Source organism: Scyliorhinus canicula, chromosome 4 (genome assembly GCF_902713615.1).
Source record: "Scyliorhinus canicula chromosome 4, sScyCan1.1, whole genome shotgun sequence".
Classification (NCBI taxonomy): domain Eukaryota; kingdom Metazoa; phylum Chordata; class Chondrichthyes; order Carcharhiniformes; family Scyliorhinidae; genus Scyliorhinus; species Scyliorhinus canicula.
The window spans coordinates 34,144,432-34,161,032 of NC_052149.1; the positions used below are offsets into that span (position 1 = coordinate 34,144,432).

The 16,601-nt window shown below is 43.7% G+C and overlaps 1 protein-coding gene across 1 annotated transcript in view; it reads left to right on the top strand.

Moving 5' to 3' along the window:
• Positions 1–16,601, top strand: part of LOC119964467 (CMP-N-acetylneuraminate-beta-1,4-galactoside alpha-2,3-sialyltransferase-like) — a 617,002-nt gene that overhangs the window by 159,266 nt on the left and 441,135 nt on the right. Inside the window, 1 exon segment of the mRNA XM_038794008.1 lies at positions 1,997–2,039. Within this exon segment, the coding sequence (XP_038649936.1) occupies positions 1,997–2,039 (43 nt within the window).

Here is a 16,601-nt window from a genome sequence, read left to right on the forward strand (position 1 = left end):
GTACAAAACAATGATAGAACGGTTACAGAACAGGAGGCCATTCAGCCATTGTGCATGTGATAGCCACAGGAAGGATCTAATAACCTAACATCACTCCATTGTGAGCCATTCTTCTGCACTGAGACTGCTTGTGTAGTACCAATAATTGATAAATTATGAGCAGTTTTATGCTGTTGACCTATAATTATTAAAGAATGGTGAGAATCGTGTAAATCCATTAATTTCAAACTTTTATAAGGAAGACTCTGTTCACTGAGCATGTACTTGATTTGGATTTTGGTGCTGTGAATGATCGATGGTGTGCTGATAAAGATAATGGGCACGATTCAGCGGACTCATATTAAAGACAGCTGAACGGCACGTCTACTGCTCAGAAACACCCCCCTATTCAATGGCACTTGCCTTTTTTTGGCCTCGGGAATTCTATCGGCTGAGGCCACACTTAGAGGGATTTCTTGCTGGTGAGCTGAAGCTCGCAGATCAGGGCACCATTTTGACCGGGTGCCTCTAGCTCTTCCTACCCCCCCCCCCCCCCCCAACCCACCTCCACCCTGTTTTGTGACCACCCCCACAACCTTGGGGAGGCCCCTGGAACACCCCTCATCGCACCTCCTACCTGGCACCCTGGCATTGCTACCCAGGCACAGTGGTGATGGTTGGGTGGCACTGCCAAGGTGCCTGGATGGGACTGTTAAGGTGCCCAGGTGCCAGGATACCACCTTGTCCTGTCCCCAACCACCCGGCAGTCTACTGTAGCCTGGGCATCCCCCCCCCCCCCCCCCCCCCCCCCCCCCCCCGGCGCGCCATTACAACTAGCAAGATCTCCCAGGCATGGCCATTGACTCCCAGGGTGAATCCGTATGGCTCATTTAAATATTCAGATCTGGATCGCGCTAGGCAGAGCGGGTTGGGTGACTTGCTGTCGGACCGGCGCGGAGCCCGATTTTGGGCTCATGCCCGACTTATCCATTGCGCCCGGATTCGTGCTAGATGCAACAAGGTCATTGAATTTCGACCCCTATGTTTGTATCAAGGGGATTACATGGCAACCTATCTTGATGACAGCATCATGCTCATTTACTTATTTGGTGGAGACATTTCATTGGATTTACAGTGCAGAAAGAAGCCATTCGGCCATCGAGTCTGCACCTGCCCTTGGAAAGAGCACCCCACTTAAGCCCATACCTCCACCCTATCCCAGTAACCCCACCTATCCTTTTTGGACACTAAGGGCAATTTAACTTGGCCAATCCACCTAACCTGCACGTCTTTGGACTGTGGGAGGAAACCGGAGCACCCGGAGGAAACCCATTTCGACACGGGGAGAATGTGCAGCACAGAGAGCTGGGCTTATGAACCACAATTACTGAATTTCTGCTTTAGAAAAGCTGAGAGTTTGCATTTTGAGTATGACATTCACTTTGTTTTCTTGAATTCTCTTTCATTCACGTATGACCTCACCCCCGGTCATATCTTCTGTTTTTAAATATAAATATTGGTTTATTTATCCTTCACACGATATTGGAGACACTGGTTTTATATTGATACCAAGCCCCAATGTTTACTCCTCTCAGCACATGCTGTATCTCGTTGTACTATACTTGGGGAATTCCATACTGTCACTTTCTGTGCAAATGAGATGGGTTTATTTAAATTTAATTTGATGAGTTAATTTTCACTAACAAAGGTGTTACAAACTTTATGTATGAAACCTAAATATTGACTGGTGTTTGGCTCCAGAAACTGCCTTAGATTGCATTGATATATCAATGAGATCAAGGTTTGTGGATTGAAGCACATTCAAAGCTAATTGTTTTCCAACCCTGAAGGTATGCTGGAAAGTAATTCTTTGAAGTTTATAGACATGTTTGAAAATCTTGTGAACAACTGAAAATAGGATTCAGAACAAAGTAATAATAATATCATGTTGTTCACATATCTAACCGTCAGGGAAATGTATTTATTGAATTATGTGTTTTTTCTATTCTTTTTCCAGAATACGATAGACTTGGATTTCTGCTGAAGTTAGATTCCAGAATGTAAGTGAAGTTCTCTTTAATTTATTTAAATTGAACAATTTATTTTAGGTATGTTAAATTGCGGTGTTACACTCGCCACCCTCCAATCTGCTGGGACTACATAATTTTGGAAGATGACAAGCAATGCATCCACTATTTCCATGGCCATTTCCTTTAGTACCCTAATGTATAGATTAGGCTGTAGGTTTTTATTGGCTTTCATTCCCACGTATTTCCCCAGTACTTTATATGTAGAATTCCTCCTTCTCAGTAGACCTTTGATTCCTTAGCATTTCTGGGAAGTTATTTGTTTCTTCGTCCTTGAAGACAGAACTAAAGTAGCTGTTCAATTTCTCTGCCAATTCTTGTAATTCTGTTTCGGACTGCAAGGGATCTACATTTGCCTTCACTAATCTTTTTCTTTTTAGATCCTTTCGAAGCTTTTGTATGCCGCTTTTATGTTACTTGCAAGTTTACTCTTTTAAAAAAAAATATTTTTATTCTCCTCCTTTTTCACATTTTCATCAAATTTACACCCACCAATATATAATCAACAATAACAAATACAATGGCAATTCCCTGGCCAACAATCCCTTTAACCCACTAGGAGCAACATTTTTAATACAAAACACAAAAGAAAAAGAATCAAGAATCCACCATCCACCCATGAATTGTAGAACCCTTCCATCCTTCCCCTCCACTCGAATTTCATTTTCTTGAGCGTTAACAACTTCAGCAGGACCCCTCGCCACGCCGAGGCACAGGGCGGAGAAGCTGACTTCCACCCCAACAGGACCCGCCTTCGGGCAATCAGCGAGGCGAAGGCTAGGACATCTGTCTCCACACCCGTTTCCAACCCCGGCTGATCCGACACCCCGAATATGGTTTGAGTCTCATGTGCACCACCTTCGCTATTACCTTGAAGACCTCCCTCGTACACCGTTCCAGCTTTGGACAGGACCAAAACATATGACATATGAATGTGATTTGCGCCCCCCCCCCCCCCCCCGCCCCCTCAAAGAGTCGGCTCATTCTCGTCCTTGTGAGGTGCACCCTATACACCACCTTGAACAGTATCAGCCCCAACCTCGCAGACGAAGTTGAGGCATTCACCCTCCGGAGCACCTCACACCACAACCCCTCCTCCATGCTCCCCCAATTCTTCCTCCCACTTTGCCTTAATCCCCTCCAGCGATGCCTTATGTTCCCCCAGAATCACCCCATAAATCGTCGACACCACCCCCTTCTCCATTGATCCTGTCATCAGTACCTCGTCTAACAGTCTATGGACGGCACCACCGGAAAGCTCTGTACCTCCTTCCTAGCGAAATCTCGGACTTGCATATATCTAAAGATCTCCTGCCAGAACCCATATTTCTCCCCCTGCCCCTCCAGCCTCACAAACCAGCCCCCCAGAAACACCATCAGACTCCCCGAATATTTCCCCGGGGCCATCGGGAGCTGTTGCCAACGCCCTTAGCCCCGAATCTCTGCACAGATTCTCCTCCATTCTAACCCACTGGGAGTCTCTCCCCCCCCCCCCCCCGCCCCTCCCCCACCCAGCTCCTCACCTTCTCAACATTTGCCGTCCAGTAATAATACAGTAAATTCGGGAGACCCAACCCTCCTGACTGCCGTCCTCTCCGCAACAGTACCTTCCTAATCCTAGCCACCTTCCCCCCGCCCCGGTAAACGAGATAATCATCTTTTCTACTTCTTTAAAAAACTACTTTGGCAAAAAGATGGGCAGGCACTGAAAAATTAACAAATACTGCGGCAACACATTCATCTTAATTGCCTGTACCCGACGTGCCAGCAACAGAGGAAAGCCATCCCACCTTGCCAAATCCGCTTTCACCCTCCCCACCAACCTCATAATATTATACCTATGGAGCCCCTCCCCAATCGCTTGCCACCTGCACCTCCAAGTGTTCGCCACCTACGGAATGGCAGCCCCCTCACCCCTGCCCCCACTCCCGGTCAGGACACCACAAAATATTTACTTTTGTCCAAATTTGCAAGTTTACTCTTATACTCCTATTTTTCTCCTCTTAATCAATCTCTTTGTTCTCCTTTGCTGAATACTGAATTTGTCCCAATCCTTAGGCTTTCTACTTTTTTTTTTAGCAACCTTATCGGACTCCTCTTTGGGTCTAATACTATCCATAATTTATTTTGTAAGCTATGGTTGGGCAGCTTGTTGTGTTTTTGTGCCAGAGAAAGGAATGTACAACTGTTGCGATGCATATATTCTTTCCTTAATATTAGCCATTGCCAAACCACCGTCATGCCTTTTAATGAAGTCCCCCAATCTAGGCCATCTCATGCCTCATATCTTCATAGCTTCCTTTGTTTCGATTTGGGACCCTAGTTTCAGATTGGAATTCTTCCCTTTTCGTGAAGATCCATGATGTTCAGTCAGTGTGCAACACCAATTTGATACCGGTGCTATTTTAGACCTCATCGCTTCAGCCAACAATCTTTCTTGACTTCACGTATCTGATCATATGCTCTATATCAGGAAAGACCTTCCCCCACCAATGCCACAAGCACTAGTTTGCAGGATCTTGAACTATTTACAAATTAGTTGATGGTCATTGTTCTGGCTGTTTCTCTGATTCGACAAGTGCTTGGTGTTTGATGGTGAAAGTGTGGCATGTGCAGAACAACATTTTGCTGTATTCAAGGCTTCAGCACAAACTAGTAGATCCAAGCCATTTCCCCTGTGGCCTTTTTTACAAGGCAACAGGCCAGTTTGTTATACCCTTTATTTGCACTACGATCATAAAATCTCTTGAGTGCAGGCATCTAAACAAATTTTTAAAATGAAACTAAAACTGAAGAAATATTAATTAAGCTTAAACTTAAAGCTATACCTTATCCGTAACACCCACAAAACAATTATAAATTTACTGTCAATGATCTTTTTCTCCTAATAGTCTGCTGTTCAACTTACATGTCAGCCACCACATCACACCAAAGGGTGGCTCATGGATGACGAAGGCTATAGAGCCATAACCGCATAGCAGGAACCTAGTGTTGTCTTTCTGTATAGCAATTTGTTCTCTCCCAATAGCACCATAAATGTATTTTCCTTGCATACCTAGTCAACTTCTTTAAGATTCTGAAGGATATAGCTGAGGAGATTGTGGAGGCATTGATGGTGATCTTTCAGGAATCCCTGGAGGCAGGAAGGGTCCCAGAGGATTAGAAAATGGCTAATGTACATCCCTATTTAAGAAGGTAGGGAGGCAGAACACAGGAAATTATAGGCCGGTTAGCCTGACTTCGATTGTCAGTAAGATTTCAGAGTATTATTAAGAATGAGATTGTGGAGTACTTAAAAGTGCATGGTAAAATATGACTGAGTCAGCTCTGATTCGTCAAGGGGAGGTTATGCCTGACAAATCTGTTAGAATTCTTTGAGGAGGTAATGAGGACGTTAGACAAAGGAGAACCAGTGGATGTGATCTATTTGGATTTCCAGAAGGCTTTTAATAATTTACCGTATAGGAGGCTGCTAAAAGCTATAAGAGCCCGTGGTGTTAGGGGCAAGGCACTGGCATGGATAGAGGATTGGCTGACTGGCAGAAGGCAGAGAATGGGGATAAAAGGGTCTTTTTCAGAATGGCAGCTGGTGATTAGTGGTATTCCGCAGGGGTCAGTGTTGGGTCAGCGATGTACATTAATGATCTGGGAGAAGGAACTGAGGGCATTGTTGCTATGTTTGCAGGTGATAAAAACATATGTTGAAAGACAGATAATATTGAGGTTGCAGGGGGGCTGCTGAAGGACTTAGACATGCTAGGAGAGTGGGCAAAGAAGTACAAATGGAATACAATGTGGAAAAGTGTGAGGTAGGAATAATGGAGGCATAGACTATTTTCTAAATGGAAAAAGGCTTCAGAAATCAGAAACACAAAGGGAATTAGGATTCCTAGTTTAGGGTTCTCTTCAGGTTAACATACAGGTTCAATTGGCAGTTAGGAAGGCAAATGCAATGTTAACACTCTTGTCGAGAGGGCTAGAACACAACAGCAGGGGTGTACTGTTGAAGCTGTTTAAGGCTTTGGTCAGACCCCATTTGGAGTATTGTGAACAGTTTTGGGCCCTGTATCAAAGGAAGGATGTGCTGGCCCTGGTGGGGGTCCGGAGGAGGTTCACGAGAATGAAGAAGCGGTTGAGGACCCTGGGTCTGAACTCGATGGAGTTTAGAAGGATGAGGGGAGGATCTCATTGAAACTTACAGAATACTGAGAGGACTAGATAAAGTGAACGTGGGGAGGATGTTTCCACTAGTAGAAACCGAGGGCACAGTTTCAGACTGAAGGGATGATCCTTTAAAACGGAGATGAGGAGGAATTTCTTCAACCAGAGGGTGGTGAATCTGTGGAACTCATTGACGCAGACGACTGTTGAGTCCAAGTTATTGATTGTCTTTAAGACAGAGATGGATAGGTTCATGATTAATAAGGGGATCAAGGGTTAAGGAGAGAAGGCAGGAGAATGAGGATGAGAAACATATTGCCATAATTGAATGGTGGAGCAGACTCGATGGCTGAATGGCCTAATTCTGCTCCTATGTCTTATGGTTTTATAGTGTGTGATTGCACCATGCTAACAGTCAATGAGCTCCAGGTCATTACCACTCACTGCATAAAAAGGTTCATCTTCACATTCCACTGCTCCACCCTCCCCCAAACGTCATTTGTCCTAAACCTTAAATTTGTGTCCCATAGTTCTTTCCCCACCAGCTGTTGGAAACAGCTTTTCTTATTTTATCTAAACCCCCTGTCATAATCAGATTTCCCCATAATCTCCTTTGCTGTCTGGAGATCAGCTCCTGCTTCTCTAAACTAACTATGGAGTCTGTTTGCGATCTCACCCTCCAGTAAGCTGGCACCTGCACTATCTTTACTTGCTGCCTGCCTGCATTATACTTATGCTTGGTGTCTCACCACATTCAGATTTTTATGATATATGTGCATTGTCGGCAGCAGGGCTGGTGGCTACATGTTTGAAATTGAGTGACAGTGCCATATCTTCCTTCTCGCCATCTTCTTGCTGCTCCCCCCACTGCCTGATCAGGTTGCACCACTTGGGTATCTGAAAGGAAAAGGAGAAGGGCGGTGGCAGGGGAGAGTAAGAGCTGTAATCTTGCACCACCTGCAGCTTTTAAACCAAAGGGTAATAATAATATATTATTAAGGGATATGAACATAATAAGAACTAGGAGCAGGAGTAGGCCATCTGGCCCCTCGAGCCTGCCCCGCCATTCAATGAGATCATGGCTGATCTTTTGTGGACTCAGCTCCACTTTCCGGCCCGAACACCATAACCCTTAATCCCTTTATTCTTCAAAAAACTATCTATCTTTACCTTAAAAACATTTCATGAAGGAGCCTCAACTGCTTCACAGGGCAAGGAATTCCATAGATTCACAACCTTCTGGGTGAAGAAGTTCCTCCTAAACTCAGTCCTAAATCTACTTCCCCTTATTTTGAGGCTATGTCCCCTAGTTCTGCTTTCACCCGCCAGTGGAAACAACCTGCCCGCATCTATCCTATCTATTCCCTTCATAATTTTAAATGTTTCTATAAGATCCCCCCTCATCCTTCTAAATTCCAACAAGTACAGTCCCAGTCTACTCAACTTCTCCTCATACTCCGACCCCTTCAGCTCTGGGATTAACCTAGTGAATCTCCTCTGCACACCCTCCAGTGCCAGTATGTCCTTTCTCAAGTAAGGAGACCAAAACTGAACACAATACTCCAGGTGTGGCCTCACTAACACCTTATACAATTGCAACATAACCTCCCTAGTCTTAAACTCCATTCCTCTAGTAATGAAGCTATCTTAATCACCTGTTGCACCTGTAAACCAACTTTCTGTGACTCATACACTAGCACACCCAGGTCTCTCTGCACAATGGCATGCTTTAATATTTTATCGTTTAAATAATAATAATAAGGGAGAGGGAAAGAGAATTAGGTATGAAGATACTATCATCTTCGATTATTTCAGCCCCTACGCTGGGTATGGCTTCAGCAATAATCACCCCATAATTGCCAACACTGTTTCCTCCTTGAGGATTAAGATATGAAGAAGTGCCTCATCCCATTTGGTTAACTCCTCCTAGCCCTGGTTGCATGCCATCTTGTCTTTCAGGCGAAGAAGGTGTGTCGTATAGTGTGGTTAGTTGATGGGGCTATTGAGGTTGAACACCTGGCACTGTGTGCAAACTGTGAATGTGAGGATACAGCAGTCTTGAGTGTATGAGGGTGAAGTGAAGCACAAGAGTATAAATTGTGATTGAAAAGAAATTGTTGGTCGATGTGAAATGAAGATGTGTGGCTTTAGCAGTTTTTGATTGGTGCAGTTGATGTGCCATTTTAACGTGCATTCACTGACCTGACCACAGCACAGCACCCAGATTTTCAGTGTAATTTCTGGTGCTGAACTCCAAGACCATTTGCTTTCACTGCCTTTTGTCCACGTGCCTGCAGGGCTTAGTGTGAGCATGTGGATATAGGCAGTGGCGGACTGGCCAGGGTGTCAGCTTGCCCGATGGCAAGTGGGCCCCTGATGAAGTGGGCCCCCTATATCAAATAAAAATGCAATAAAGAAACAAACACAAACAACTGTTTTAGTAATAAAAAGGAATAAGAAAAAAAAGAGAACAGGACACAAATAAGCAGTGCATGAAAAGGAACGAAGCAGGGGAGGTAGTGGAAGGATGTGGAATAGGGGGGCCCGGGTCGGGCATAATTAAGGAAATTCCATGTTTTCAGCAAGAGTGTGTGAATTTAAAGATAAAGTTACAATTCGTGATTTTTGAGATGGTCGGCAACTTCAAAGGATATCAAGCAGTAGTCTTGGTTCAGCCGGTACATCGGTCCGGGGCCCGGAGAGCCAAGAAGGGGCCCGTGAATCTCTGAAGGGCCCTTAAAAATTATAATTAATTAGATAAATAAATCTCCAACTTCTTTCCTGAGATTTGTATTCTATCTTAATAAAATATAATTGTTTTTAAAAAGAGCAATACCAAATAAAAATGCAATAAAGAAACAAACAAATAATCACTCAGTGTATGAAGGAACGAAGCAGTGTTAAACGGATGTGAAAAGGAGTGGGGGGGGGGTGCTGGTTCACCTGGGTCGGACATAGTTGGAAATCCACGTTTTCAGCAAGAGTGTGTGAATTTAAAGATAAAGTTACAGTTCGTGATTTGAGATGGTCGGCAACTTGAAAGGATATCAAGCAGTACATAGGGTCGTGAGGTCACCGAAAAGGAGAAGCAGTACCTTTGACCGTGAATCATGAGGTCAAAGATATTGAAGTGATAAGCCATGATCGGTAAACTCAAAGGGTTGAGACTTGTAACACTACACTGGTATCAAACTGGACATGTTAACTTTGGTTGTGGGACCATTCTTAATGTCTTACTATAGTCGGACCAAACTTCTAAGTTTCAACAGTTGTCTCAGTTGCTTGCTGGTGTGAACACTGGACAGTGGATTGTCTCCTCCTCCTCTGAAGCTGCATAGGCCACAGTAGTATTGACTAATGAACATAACCTATTGAAGTGTAAGTAAGTTATTTTATATTTTTTATCAAGTAGGGGTTTATCTGGAGTTCCTTCAAGTTATTCTTGCAATCATCAATATTCATTTTTCCCAATGTGGGCTATTTTTAATTAAGTTTTTATTTCAGGAATATTACCCCTACCAGCATGGAAATGAAAAAGCATAAATCTGGGTCACTAAAACGCAAAGAACAAAAAGAAGCAGAAAGGAAGGAATCAACCAAGCGATGCAGGCCTATTACGGAGTTTATAATACCACAAGCACAATCCACATCAATATCCAGTTCTGCAACAAATAATCAAGAAGCAAGAAACAATGCTCATGGTGATGATGCAATGATGTGCGAGTTACAAGAACAGAGAAGAGCTACTTTGAATGTAGAGACAAATGCAAGTGCATCCATTACTAATCAACCCAGGCCCAATATTTCTTCTGGCTTCCTTGTTCCGGTATCTGTACTGCCTGTAGTTGCAACATCTGAACACATAGCTTCAACTAGTGACAGGGAATCAGATATTCCTTCAAGCATTAATGACTTGGTTTCTGAAGCACATCCTGTAAATGAACCTACGCAAGAAAATGAAAGATCAATTACTGGAATCTTCCAATATCCATCACGAGCAAAGCTAAAACAGTTTTTTGCTGAACATCCACATCAGCCACTTGATGATCTGCCATTTGATGCTCGTTTGTATGAGAGGAAAATTATGAATGACTCAGTCCCAAGAAAATGGCTAACATATAACAAAGAAAATAGATGCTTATATTGTTCATACTGCTTAGCCTTTGAGTTTCCCAACACTTGTCATCCATCACCCTTTGTACGTGGCTTTAGTGACTACAGGCGTATTAGCCAGAGCTTGACTTTACATGAATCGACAACAACACATGTCAGAAATGCTCAGCAATATATCAGTGTGGTTAATGATGGCACCTTAGATAAATTTTTTGCAGCATCACTAATTAAAAGGAAAGAAGTATTGAAGCAGAGAAGTATTGTCATGAGGATTATAGTAAGAAGTCTTACAACACCAGGTTAAAGTCCAACAGGTTTGTTTCAAACACGAGCTTTCGGAGCACGGCTCCTTCTTCAGGTGAAGGAGCCGTGCTCCGAAAGCTCGTGTTTGAAACAAACCTGTTGGACTTTAACCTGGTGTTGTAAGACTTCTTACTGTGCTCACCCCAGTCCAACGCCGGCATCTCCACATCATGAGGATTATAGACATCATAAAGATGTTAGGCAAGCTGCTGTTCGCACTAGCAATTGAACCGCTAGCAATCGCGCTCAGGGCAGCAAAAAATTGGAGGGGGATCCGAAGGGGAGGTAGAGAGCACAGAGTCTCACTCTATGCGGATGATCTGCTCCTCTATATCTCGGACCCACAAAGCAGCATGGACGGAATCATCGCGCTCCTGAAAGAGTTTGGAGCCTTCTCGGGCTACAAACTCAACATGAGCAAAAGTGAGATCTTCCCATTACACCCGCAAGGGGGGGGGGGGGGGGGGGGGGGGGGGCAGCACTAAAGGGGCTGCCGTTCAAACAAGCCCGACATAAATTCCGCTACCTGGGGATCCAAATAGCCCATGACTGGAAAGGGATCCACAAATGGAACCTCACCAGCCTGACGGAGGAAGTTAAAAAGGACCTGCAAAGATGGAACACACTCCCGCTCTCCCTCGCGGGGAGAGTTCAGACGATCAAAATGAACGTACTGCCCAGGTTCCTCTTCCTGTTTAGATCCATTCCGATCTACATCCCCAAGGCCTTTTTCAAAGCGCTGGACAAACTCATCATGGCGTTCGTATGGGGGGGTAAAAATGCTAGGATCCCAAAGAAGGTCTTACAAAAAACAAAAACCAGGGGAGGGTTAGCCCTCCCGAATCTACAATTCTACCACTGGGCAGCAACAGCCGAGCGAGTAAGGGGATGGATCCAGGAGCCAGAAGCTGAGTGGGTGCGTGCGGAGGAGGCCTCCTGCATGGGAACCTCCCTCCGGGCCCTCGCCACGGCAGCACTCCCATCCCCACCCAAAAAACACTCCAGCAGCCCAGTGGTGACAGCCACCCTCCAATCCTGGAACCAACTGCGGCAGCAACTTGGCCTGACCAAAATGTCGAACAGGGCTCCCATCTGCAACAACCATAGGTTCAAACCAGCACTGACCGACGCCACCTTCAAAAGGTGGAGGCAGGACGGGGGGACACTGACAGTCAGGGACCTATACACGGACGACAGGATCGCAACACTGGATGAACTGACAGAGAAATTTCAGCTAGCTGGGGGGAACGAGCTACGGTACCTGCAGCTCAAAAACTTCCTACGAAAGGAGACAAGGACGTACCCACAACCGCCACGACAGACACTACTGGAAGACCTACTGGACGCAAGTATCCTAGAGAAAGGGAACTGTAGTGACATGTATGACCGACTGGTAGATAGGGACGACACCGTACTGGACGCAACAAGGAGGAAATGGGAGGACGACCTGGGGATGGAGATCGGGTGGGGACTCTGGAGCGAAGCACTGCATAGGGTCAACTCCACCTCCACGTGCGCAAGGCTCAGCCTGACGCAACTAAAAGTGGTACATAGAGCCCACTTAACAAGAACCCGTATGAGTAGGTTCTTCCCGGAGGTGGAAGACAGATGTGAACGGTGCCAAAGAGGCCCGGCCAACCACGCCCACATGTTCTGGTCTTGCCCCAGACTCGTGGAGTACTGGACAGCCTTCTTCGAGGTAATGTCCAAAGTGGTGGGAGTGAGGGTGGAGCCATGCCCGATAGTGGCGGTCTTCGGGGTTTCAGAACAGCCAGATCTATTCCTGGGGAGGAGGGCGGATGCCCTTGCCTTTGCCTCCCTGATCGCCCGCCGTAGAATCCTGTTTGGCTGGCGGTCAGCAGCACCGCCCAGAGCTGCGGACTGGCTGTCCGACCTCTCGGAATCTCTCCAAATGGAGAAAATCAAATTTGCCATCCGAGGGTCGGACGACGGCTTCCACAGAACGTGGGAGCCATTCATGCAACTGTTCCGGGACCTATTTGTGGCCAATGTACAAGAGGAAGAATAGTCGGGGGAAGGTAGCGGGAGGGGGGGGGGGGCTACAGGTTCGTTACGGGGGTTCGATGGCTAGCTAAGGCCCAAAACCAAGCTAAATAAACATGTTGAGGGGGGGGGGGGGGGGGCGCAGTTACTACTACGAAGATGCTTACCTGTAAATATGTATGTTAATTTTTGCGTGTTTGTTTTTGTTTGTTTTTTTTTTGTTTCTCTCTCCTAACAATTTGTAATTTGTTCAATATAAAATACGAAAACTGAATAAAAACATTTATAAAAAAAAAAGATGTTAGGCAAGCAAGCACTTCCTTTTCGAGGTCACAGAAATGAATCGGCCTACACTCTAGATAATGAGGTTCTGAATCATGGGAATTTTTCTAGCTACAGTGCAGTTGATGGAAAAATATGACCCCATTATGGCAGCTCACGTTTCTGCAGTGCAAAACAAGTCTAAACAAAGAATCAAACGATTAGAGCAACAAGGAAAGGCTCAAAGTAAAGGGCGTGGTGGACTTGTTACATACCTGAGTAAAACAACTATAAACATGTTAATCAAAATTATGAAGAATATGATACAAGAAAGAATTAGTCATGAAGTTTCTCAAGCAAAATATTATTCTATTCAGGTTGATTCAACACAAGATAATTCATCCATCGATCAGTTTAGCATTATTATTCGGTATGTGCTTAAAGGTATTATCTGTGAGCGACTACTTTCAGTTGTGCCAAGTAATGATGGTACAGGACAGGGACTTTTTGATCTATTGATTGAAACATTACATCATCTTAAAATTGACCCTCAAAAATGTTTATCTGATAGCACAGATGGCGCTGCAAGCTACCATGGCCAGTATAATGGTTTACAAAGTAAAATTGCTGATGTGGCTGATCAACATGTTCATATATGGTGCTATGCCCATGTCTTGAATTTGGTGATAACTGAAACAACAAAATGTTGTGTGCCTGCAGTTTCTTTTTTCAATTTGCTCCAGAATATAGCAACTTTTGTGAAAGCATCATACAAGAGAATGGCTGTATGGATAGAAATTGTTGGAAAACATCTAGGACTAGAAAAAATGAAACGATTAAAGCTAATTGGTGAGACCAGATGGTCAGGAAAATTGAATGCAGCAACAACTATATTTGGATGTTTTGATGATGCCACTGCCAGTACTTTCGTAAATCTATTGACATGCTTATCAATGATACAAGATTCAGAAAAGTTTGATGCAAAAACAAAACATGAAGCAAATGTTTTACTTCAAAGTCTTCTAAAGTTTGAAACCATATTGACAGCATTTACTTACTTGTATATATTTGAAACTACAACCCCGTTATCAAGTTATCTACAGACAAGTTGTTTAGATATGTTTACTGCATGGAGTTCGGCTACAACAAAGTTGAAGGAACAGACAAGAACATTTGATAACGTTCACAGCAAGACTTTGGAATTTGTAAATAAATGTAATGACAGGATTTCACAGATGAATATGGATGAAAATCAAACATTGGAAATGGATGCGTTGGAAACAGCATTGCCAGTTAAGAGGCAGAGGAAGAAGAAAAGAATGGCAGATGAGCTTGATGATGAAAGAAATTCCTCAGATTCTCTAACTGATTTTCGAGTAAATGTGTTTAACCTAATAATGGATTGCATTGTCCAGTCACTAGAATCACGCTTTGTACAACACAGACAGTTGTATAAAGATTTGTCCTGCTTGGACCCAGCAAAGTTTAAAACTATTGCAGAGAAGGGCCTTGAAGATGAAGCATTGGAAGGTATTATTAAGCTGTTTCCACAAATCAGCAAAGATCAAGTAATATTGGAATTGTTTTCTTTTGCTTCAAACTTTGATGTATTAAAGCTATTGCTTAATGATGGTGAGAATATGGATTCCAGTTGCAACAATTGTAAAATTTGCAGCACTTGCCCATCGTGTGTACTAAAAATTCTGGCATCCAACAGACTTCATGACAAGGCATACGATAACCTTTATGAACTTTATAAAGTCATCTGCACACTATCAGTTACTCAAGTCCAATGTGAGAGGACATTTTCAAAGCTAAAGATCATAAAGACAAGGTTAAGAAATTCGCTGTCTGAGGAGAATTTGGAATCATACATGTTGCTATCCATTGAAAAGGAATTGTTAGATGAATTGGATGCAGAAGCAATTATTGGCAGATTCGCACAATCATCTAGCGAACACAAACGATTGCTCTTAATATAGTGGACTGCATGCAATGCTCTATTGTGCTTTTGAACTATCTGTTAATGTGTAAATTATGCAGTAAACTATTTAAAAAAATCAACCAATTACTTAAAATTAAAAATAAATAAATAAAAAATTCAATTATAACATTCTGTATTTACATTTGGTATCTACTGCCAGTAATATGTACAGTACATGTACACTGTAATTACTAAGAAATACACATTTTTTCCACAAACATTTTAATTGTACCCTTTTTTCCATAAGTATTTTTTGAAAATGTTATTTATTCGTTATGAAAATTAAATGATAGCATTGTAGTTGTGGGTGGGCCCCCTTTGTCTCCTGGCAACCAATATTTTTAGACCCAGTCCGCCACTGGATATAAGTTCTATTCATCTTTTGCTATCTATCCTGCTGTGCCCTTCCTACCTTTTTCCAGGCTAGATATTCTTCAGCTATGACTCTCTGTACCTCATTCAGCCACAGTATACCTTCCCTTTAAGAGCCATAGGCTAATTTTAATGGTGCTAGCCAATCATAATATTGGCCTCCTGCTAATATATCCAGCCAGTTAACAATGCGTTTCGCATGAAATGAGCAGACAGCAAAAGTTGGTGTGTTGCCCGCATTGGAATCAAGTACGTGCGTGTTAATTTTGCATTGTGATTGATCCCTATGCCAGTTTTCAGGGGTTATCCTCCAGTTGCTCATTTTTAAATATCAAAGCAGAACCTCATTAAATTCATACATCATTGCTACGCTAATTAAAGGATGAATTGACTAAAAACAACTGCAGTTTAATAGTGATAACTAAAAACCAGACCCTGCTAAATTGTGGCACCACCATAGCTCGACACACTGAAGCTCACGAACTGCGAAAATAGAGATCCTGCTGCTTGATATTAGATACATTACAAATCTACAAGAATATTTTTTAGAAAACGAGTTGATTTAAATCTGTGAGGACAAAGAAATTCAAGTCCTGCAAACAATGTCTTGCATGGATCTACATTCCAATACTTTACAACAAGCAGTTTCTCTGAACATTCTTAGAACCATAGAATCCACCTAACATGCATATCTTTGAACCGTGGGAGGAAACTGGAGCATCCGGTGGAAACCCACGCAGACATGGGGAGAATATGCAAACACTTACCCAGTCGCTCAAGGCAGGAATTGAACCTGGGTCCCTGGTGCTGTGAGGCAGCAGTGCTAACCACTTACCACCATGCCGCCCAAAGTTCAGGAATTCACAACCTTTATGGAGAGATGTTGGTGGAGTGATAATAATAATCTTTATTAGTGTCACAAATAGGCTTCCATTAACACTGCGTGAAGTTACTGTGAAAAGCCCCTAGTCGCCACATTCCGGCGCCTGTTCGGGTACATGAAGGGAGAATTTAGAATGCCCAAATTACCTAACAGCATGACTTTTGGGACATGTGGGAGGAAACCGGAGCACACGGAGGAAACCCACGCAATCATGGGGAGAATGTGCAGACTCCGCACAGACAGTGACCCAAGCCGGGAATTGGTGCTGTGAAGCAACAGTGCTAACCACTATGCTACCCCTCGTCGGCCCCAGCGCAGTGCAGCACCAGTGGATACATGAAGGCCGTGTACAATTTTTTTCCTGCACTATCTGCCGTAAAGCAGGCAAGTTAAAGGGTCCCGTGAAATTGACAGGCCATGAAGTAGTAAGTGGCTAAGGTACGTGGACAGGATT